Here is an 8,809-nt window from a genome sequence, read left to right as displayed (position 1 = left end):
TTAGGAAAAAAGGTTGGAACTCACTTATGCCGAAATGGAGAAAAGTTTCTCTCCATCTCAAATTGAAATGCATTTATAGGTGTTCTAGAAAAGCCACTTTCGGCGGTTGAAGGTGCAATTTTAAATTAAAATTGTTTCTCTTTTAAACACATTTTTAAAATACTTAAAATTCTTTTATAAAATCTCATTTTACCCTTCTAAATTTTCAGTTCTAAGATTTTGGATTTAAATGAAGATTCCTTCGAAATTAAATTTTCAACACTGAAATTTAGCTAGGTATTACAATATGGATTATATTGTATTTAAGAGAAAGTCCTGAGGAACACCTGTTGTAGGTCGGACACTATTTGACATACTTGTAGGGCTACTGGTGACAAGTTTATCATGATATGAAATGTTTATGATATGTTATATACATAACGGTATATGTTTAAATATATTGGTTATTTATATATATAATTCTACTCACTAGGCTATCATAACTTATCCCCCTCCTTTAATTCTAAGTTTGCAGAATCAGAATTAGTTGAAAGCTTCAAGGCTTCATAGTACGATTATATTTCTATTTAATTTGTTGGACATGTAAACTTAATATTTAGTTTTGTAAATATGTTTTGCCCAGTCCTCTAGTGTGTTATCCCCTTTGTAAAATTTTAAATTCTTACGTTATGTTTGTAATCAAATTCTATGACATATAACAAATGATTGTACACGAGCATTTGATGTGTGTTCCTAGTATATGTTTATGTTTTATAAATATATTTATGCACTGTTAACTTTGATTTTGTGATAATGTTTTCATGTTTGTGTGAAATTACAATGAAATTTTATTAGATATACACGATGTATAGTAAATTTGCTATAGATTTTGACAACCTTAAATCTATATAAAACCTATGATAGATAGTGGTTTTTCAATTAAGGTAGTTACAATGTGTATATATATATATATATATATATATATATATATATATATATATATATATATATATATATATATATATATATATATATTATTTATTTTTATTTTTTTTTTCTATTCTAGATATTATTATTAATTAGTTGGTCCTTCGTTTAGGGAGCTTAATTATTTTTTTCATACTCAGAGCTTAGGATCAATTGTAAAAAAAAAAAAAAATCATGTTCATATATTTTTTGCTCTATCTATTAGCCATTTCTAGGTCTCCAAGTATTCTTTATAACTATGCAAAGCTTATAGAATTTGGAGTTGTTACATTACCACTTATCAACAATCAACAATCTAGAGTGTGGACTTTAGTCCTTCCTTCAGAGGAGGATCAACATTGATCTAAACGGTTTAGAGTTTGATTATGCCAAAACCTAGGTGGATCTATATAAAGGAATCTACCTTGAACAAAGGAATATCTTCCTATAAGAATAATTACACAAAACTTTATGGAAGCGGAAGATCTTTGACAAATTGCAAAAAGAAGAGGAACACGTAACTGACGAGCGTTGAAAGAAACCTCCACACCTTAGTGAGAGGAGATATAAAATGAGTCGTAATGATTAGTTACTAATAATAAACTCAGTAATAAATATTTTTTTATCAAGAAATGTTAATAATCACTTTTTTAAATGATCAATATTCTTTATTTTATTAATTGAAGGGTATAATAATAATAATTATTTAAGAAGCAAAAATAACTAACGTAAAATTCATTAATAAATACACTAATATAAAAGAGCGTCGGCATTCTTCTTATTTACCCTAATTTTTAAATTTACCAGCTTACATTGCAGTTCTCAGCGGGACACTAAATTTACCTTATGACAAAGCTCCATTTCAGATTCGATGGACGGATTCTCCTAGAAAAGTAGCCTTTCGCCTCACATCTTGCTGACCTCTCGCCTCTCATCGGCTCTTTCAACTTTTCTCCCTTCATTCCTCGGCTCTCTTCCTTCCTCTAGAGCTCCACGTGGTCATGCCAACGTCTTACCGTTCCTGGCAATCTCGTAGATCTTGTCTGTTCATTCACTGGTCGCTAAATACTTCTCCCTGGTCTTACTTTGTTTGATTTCCTTATTAATTTTGGTTGGTAAAAATCGAAGCTGGCGGTTGTAGAACTTGAGCTCTTGTTGAGTTACAGTTGCAAGGCAGTTCGGATTTGGAATCTTGAAGATCTAAGCAGGTTCCAGTCCAAAATTAATTTTTTGGGTAATTTTTTTTTGTGATGTTTGTATTTTCACTATTTATTTTGTTTTATGTAACATAATCTGCAAATGATTTCTTAAATAATCTGCAAATGATTTCTTAAAGTTTTGTTTAAAATGATCCCTTTGATTTGTTTGATGTTTCTGGTTTCTGTAGCAATTTCAGCAGCAAAACCCATTGAATTTAGGAATTCGGAATGCCTAAAACCGACAAACCGATCGGTTCTCGTTACAAATCGGTTCAGTTCGTTCCTGATTTTCTAAGATGCAAGTAATTCGGCTTTGTCGAAACCAAAGAGATCCTAAGCCCTACTTGATTCTTTTCTTTGATTTTCTTTGATGTTTCTAGTTCTTTTACCAATTTCAGCAGCAAAACCCATTGAATTTAGGAATTCCAAGTGCCCCAAAACCGACCAGTTGAACTGTTTCTCGTTACGAAATTGGTTCGGCTCGGTTTGTCACTTTGTCAAAACCAAACCGATCCTCATCCCTACTTGATACTGAACGGCTAGTGGAGAAAAATGGTGGAGCATAATTAGGTTATCCAGTAAGCTGAATCAGATTGATTTGCTTCAAACTACAAAATCATTCTATAAGATTTATTACTTTCTTCAAATAAGTGTTGCTATTTGAAAATGTCACAATGACTCCTGCTTTACTTGCAAAAGTTTTGTATATCTTCTTTATTTTGCTGGCGGTCTTTAATTGGTGTTGTATCTGCAGTATGGCGTCAATGGCAAAGCAGTGAGCTCTTCACTTTATTAATGCTGTGCAACATAAGTTTTCTCTTTCTGTGATTAGCTTTAGATTAGGTCAGAAGTCAAAATGGGTATCTTCCAGCAAGTTAGAATTCTTTTTCAGCTATAGATATGAGTGGAGAAGCAAGTCCATCTTTTTAATCTCAGTTTACATATATCATAAGTTTCTGGAATTAAGGAACCTCAGTACACCAACGGAGCAATGCATTGCCAGCAATGAAGTCAATACTGTTCATACTGGGTTAGATACGGTTGTCAGGTTAATTTTTGACAGTGCAAATGCTTAGATATGTTATATGATGCAGGCCTCACATCTCTGGCTCTGAATTATCTAGAACACCTAATTTGTTTTTTTTTTTTTTTTTTTAAATAAAAGTAAAATAAAATATTAAGGATTTGATTTCATCTTGACTTTGCATGTTTATTTCAAAAACAAAAAATTTGATCTCAAGTAAACATGAAAGTCACTTGGAGCATTTGTCTTTGCTCCTCAATTTTATAGGGTGTTGCTGCTTCAAATTGAATTCCTTTTGGTTTCTCCATGCGGTAAAATCAGGTGTCAGTGTTTCATTTACCTTGAAATACATTATTTAGGTCTTCTAATTCTCAACCAGCCAAGTTCTGTTTTTCTGCAGAATAAACTGATCATTGTATCATTTATTGAGGATCGAAGTTTTTGATACTAAGGCTTCAATTGATTCACGTATGCATTCTTCTCAAATTATTATTGCACTTGTAGGTACTTTGAAGTAACTTGCGCAACCATGTATTTGGCTTATGTACCTTTTTTCTGCGAAGTGCACTAATTTCTTAGGCAAATTGCAATCGTGTATTCATGTTTAGCTCACAGCCTCACATACAAACTTTTAGGAATACTTTGTTTGCTTGAAGATCAGTTTAATCAGTTTGTTTTTGGTTCAAGTCTAGATGCTAACTATTCATGACGGACCCCGTAGCCCCCTCTTTTTCTTACAATAGGCTATTCTTCCCGTATAAACCCAACTTTGGTTTGACTTTATGCTTCCTTCAAACACCTTTTTAAGGAAGTTCAACATTTTGTCTAACTTTGATCAAATGGGGCCTAAACGGTAGATGAATCTATAGACTTGCATGGAATGTTTTACATTGTTTCGATTTTTTTAAGGGAAAAATAAAAAAAAAACTCAAGCAGCACAATCCCTCAGGTAAGCCACCCTACCCGACATCCAGTCAGCCAAAAAATTTCCTTCCCTGTAGACATGTTGAAATACGTTGTTTAGATTATTTTATGAAGCCAGGAGAAAATTTGAATGTATTATGTGTGACTTGCAATTTGTTTTATTGGGTCTTGCTCTCCTTGTTTTCGTTTAAACTTGAAAGATATATTACACTTAATAAAAGGAAGTGACAAAAAGAAAAAGAGGAAATGTGATGTCTAATATTTTATAGCTCGGGCTGAGATTAAAACCAACAAAAAATTCCCTTAGCAAGTGAATTTACCGGGATAGGTCCAATTATTATGAATCTTACTCTTTTTCAATTGAACCTTAAACTACTGCTTTGGCATTTCACATGGTGGCCCTGCTAATGGATGCAAATAGGCTCCATTTATTTTTTGTGGGTGGAATGTGGAACCTCTCTTGCTGGAGAAGTTCCAATTTAAGAGAGGAAGATATTATGTGGTTTCAACCAGCATAAAACTCAGAATGAACCTTTTATAAGTATGATTGCTGTGAGTAGACATGGCTGCTGTGTGTAGCCAATTTCAATCTGTTAAACAACATATGGGTACTTCTTTTTCATGCTTTTATCATAGACTGTAAAATGCTCATTCAAGAATGTTCTTTTTTAGGTTTTTGGTGTTGCAAACATTGATGATTTTGTGCTGTTAGCCAGTTTCTTATCTTTTGAAGATGAGCAATCAATATGTTGATAATCATGTAAGTATAGCCGTGTCATTTTCTTTTTTTTAATTAAAATCAAATGGTGGCTTGATGGTTGAGTTCTTATGCAGGAAGGCACAACAGTGATGGGATTTGAAGTGCCAAAATCTCCTGATTCAAGTTACAACAATGCCTGCCCTGGAAATGAAGATGAGGCACGAGATCCACCTATAGTCCCTCCACATCTGCAACACACCTTGCTTAGCTACCCAGCTAGTGTGGACACTTCTGAAACTATTCCTGCTCCGCAGAATGTAATTCTCAACCATCTTTACATTGAGAATCGAGAGGCCCCACGTTCTGTGGTGGCTCTTGGTTTTACTCATCGCTTTCATTCAAAATATGTCACAGTTGTGCTATACAAACCTGTTCAGAGGAGGGGGAGTACCAGCACTTAAATATGCATATAGTATAAATGCTAATTAGAGTTGGTCTCGTTGCTCTGATTGTGATGGAATTACTACGGAATTACCCAGAGAAAAATATTAGTCCCACAGTAGCTCGTGGAATTAAGTTTTATGTTGTTCAAGTTCTCGTCACTTGAATGATCAATTCTGTCATGAGGTTAGATTCGCTATACGCATAAAGTTCTCAATCCACATTCTTTTCAACTGGTGTATGGTAAACTTTGGGATGGTTTTGCGTGTAGCTTTGATTGCTTATTCTGACTTGCATGCAAAGCGTTGAAGACCCTTGTGGGATTGAAATTTGAATGGCCTGCCCTTGATGGGAGTAGCTCTTTTGCAAGTAGCGTTATCATCAATCATCATGTACCTGCTGCTATGTTCTACTAAGAATTATCAAGCCGCAAGTCTCGTTACGTGAATGGAAACAAAGGATGATTATGTAAAAGGCTATAAAAAATCTAAAACTTTTCAGTATTTTATAATTTAATTGAAATTTTTAAAAGTTTATAAAAAAATTATCTTAAATTGTAAATTTTATTTTCACTATTAAATTTTAGTGGTACAACAAATATTGTAATCACTCTATTAAATTTTATAAGGATGTTGTACTGATATGGTAATAGATAATTTTATTATACTTATTGACTAAATAAATTCAGAATTTTTTGCTATTATTTAATTTAATTTAGTCTGATGAAACAAGAAGACTTTTTTCTCCTTTTGATTTTAGATTTTTAATTTTTTTAATTTTAATTATATCTACTCTCATTGAAATATATGTGCTTATATTTTCAAGCAAGAAAATCTAGGTGAAAATCTAAAAAATACGATCACAGTCATAATCGAGTCGCACAAGTCTTAACTTGTTTCACATAAGTCGAGCGAGTCATAAAAAGGGGCGAGTTCTATAATCGAGTCGAATTGCACAAGTCTTAACTTGTTTCACATAAATCGAGCGAGTCATAAAAAATGTTGAGCTCAAATCTCATATATCGTGTTAGAACACTTTAATGAATCTTAAAATTTATTAGTCCTTCACCAAAGTGGACAATTATAGACCCCTAATTTTCTCTGTACATACATAGCTAAAGCAATGAGGACTTAAGGATGAGAGTCATATCTCAATTTCAATACATCTTAGGGTACACGATATGTTCTATAAGGCGTCACATACATATATCAACATACATCCTATAGATGTCTAAGGCGTAGAATGCACACATGACTATAGTACTTTAGCTACTCCTATACAACATAAATGACATGCATTAGGCTCGGGATAGATAGTCTAGTTTGTTGTCAAACCACATGAAGGCCTAATAGTTCTTCCTAAGAGACATAGGAAACCTAGGAGAACCTAAGTGCGAATCATTAAGATCACAAATTACACAGTTATATTGCATGTTCTTGAGGGTTTTAAGTTACAAAGCACGTCTTAAAGTTTTTTCAATAGAATTATGATAGGTTGTTTAGATTTTGCCAAACTAAGTAAGTCTAATTGTCCTTCATCGGAGATACATAAGAAACTTAGGAGAATCTAAGTGTGAATCCTCAGAATCTCAAATCACATTGCATTTTCTAAAGTGTTCTAAGTTACAGAGTCTACCTTTGAGCTCTCTATTAGACTCAAGATAGGTGACTTAGTTTTTTTTCAAATTACGCGAGGATTTGAGTATTCCATAATGAAAGATACATAGGAAGTTTAGGGAAACCTAGCTGCAAACCTCAAAAATACAATCATAGTTAGAATTGAGTGGAGTAGCACAAGTCTTAACTTGTTTCAAGTAAGTCAAGCAAGTCATAAATTCTAGCGAGCTCAAACCTAAAATATAGTGTTAGGGCACTTTAATGAATCTAGAACATTATTCAACCTTCACCAAAGTAAGAAGCAGATTACAGACCCTTGATTTTCTACCGTATAGACATAGATAGTTGAAGCAATGAGGACTCAATGATGAGAATCACATCTCGGTTTCAGTACATATGTCCTAGGGCACATGATATATTGTGTAAGGTGTCTCATACATGTATCAACATATAGCATATAGATGTCTAAGGCATAGAATGCACGCATGACTATAGGACTTTAGCTACTCCTATACAACATAAAGACATGCATTAGGCTCAGAATAGATAGTCTAGTTTGTTGTCGAACTACAGGAAGGTCTAATTCTCCTTCACAAGAGATATATAGGAAACCTATGAGAACCAAAGTGTGAATCCTTAAGATTACAAATTACACAATTATATTGCATTTTCTTGAGGTTGATAACATACAAAGGACGCCTTAGAGTTTTTCCAATAGACTCATGATAGCTTGTCTAAATTTTAACAAACTAAGTAAGAGTCTGATTCTCCTTCATGGGAGATACATAAGAAACCTAGGAGCATCTAGGTGTGAATCCTCAAAATCACAAATCACTTTGTATTTTCTAGAGAGTTCTAAGTCACAGATTTTGCCTTAGAGCTCTCTATTAGACTCAAGATAGGTGACTTAGTTTTTTTTCAAATTACACAAGGGTTTGAATCTTCCATAATAAAAGATACATAGAAAGCCTAGGAAAACTTAGGTGCAAACCTCGAAAATACAATCACAATCATAAATTGAGTCGAGTTGCACAAGTCTTGATTTATTTCAGGCAAATTAAGTGAGTCATAAAAAGTGACGAGCTTAAACCTCATATTATGTTAGGACACTTTAACAAATCTTGAACGTTATCCAACCTTCATCAAAGAGGCAAATTACATACTTCTAATTTTGTACTGTATATACATATACAGCTAAAGTAATAAAGGGTTCAATGATGAGAATTACATTTCAGTTTGAGCACGCTTAAAATTAATTTTTAAAATTTCAAAGACGGTAGTTTTAATGCCATAGAAAATAATAAAATAATAAATAATAAAATAATATTAAATTACATAATTAAAAATTAAATGAAGATTTAAAGATTTAAAAATTTAAAAATAATAAATGTAGTTAAAATAAAAATAGGGATAGATTTATTTCCTCTTTCGACTTACCTATTTAATCATTATTTTCACTTAAAACCCTTACTAGTATATTTTTCTCTCAATTCTCATATAGCAGCTGGCCAAACACTCCTTTTGCTCCAAAATTCTCTTATTATTCATGAAAAATTCAAGAAAGTCTCTCATTCACCAAGAGCTTGCTATCTCTCCCTTAATATCTCTTCTTCTTTTCTTTTCTTTGATTTTTCTAAAGGCAATCTATTAAAATAAATTATTCTATTACATAAAAATATTTTACATAATTTACATGCAAGTCCCTAAGATATAATAAAACTTACAGTTTAGTCCCTGATTAAAATTTTGATAAGAATTGCAACATGATGTTTAGTGGTCTTTACATATAGGTGTTTAATTTATTTTACTCTCTTTTTATCTCTTAACTCATAATTGCCAAAGTTTCTTCTTCTTTCACTATGGTAGATCTCCAGCCCAATATGAGCTTTTCTTTACTAAAGTCTTCCTCTGCAAGATGATGGGGGAGAAAAGTGTACAAGTGCTGAAATTATAGTGGCAT

General features: G+C 32.6%; 1 protein-coding gene across 6 annotated transcripts; it reads left to right on the top strand.

Annotated features, from left to right (window-relative positions):
• Positions 1-1,742: 1,742 nt before the first annotated feature.
• Positions 1,743-5,466, top strand: LOC110626734 (SNF1-related protein kinase regulatory subunit beta-3). Of its 6 annotated transcripts, none has more exons than XM_043961972.1 (4): positions 1,743-2,153; positions 3,569-3,636; positions 4,765-4,852; positions 4,927-5,466. In XM_043961972.1, the coding sequence occupies exons 3-4, from the start codon at positions 4,826-4,828 to the stop codon at positions 5,251-5,253; spliced, it is 354 nt and encodes a 117-aa protein (XP_043817907.1). In that variant the 5' UTR covers positions 1,743-2,153; positions 3,569-3,636; positions 4,765-4,825; the 3' UTR covers positions 5,254-5,466. The 6 variants fall into 6 exon arrangements, with proteins under 6 accessions (XP_043817907.1, XP_043817906.1, XP_043817908.1 ...); XM_043961971.1 differs by having other exon boundaries at positions 1,743-2,179; XM_043961973.1 differs by having other exon boundaries at positions 1,743-2,179; positions 3,436-3,636.
• Positions 5,467-8,809: the final 3,343 nt, after the last annotated feature.

Source organism: Manihot esculenta, chromosome 11 (assembly GCF_001659605.2).
Source record: "Manihot esculenta cultivar AM560-2 chromosome 11, M.esculenta_v8, whole genome shotgun sequence".
Taxonomy (NCBI): Eukaryota; Viridiplantae; Streptophyta; class Magnoliopsida; order Malpighiales; family Euphorbiaceae; genus Manihot; species Manihot esculenta.
Note: the sequence above shows the minus strand (reverse complement) of the source record. Positions and strands in the feature narration are given on the sequence as shown.

Excerpts from the sequence above, each read along its gene's own strand:
- LOC110626734 (XM_021772797.2), top strand. The coding sequence starts at position 4,826 with ATGAGCAATCAATATGTTGATAATCAT. Across the intron at positions 4,853-4,926 it reads ATCAATATGTTGATAATCAT|GAAGGCACAACAGTGATGGG; the intron begins GTAAGTATAGCC and ends GTTCTTATGCAG.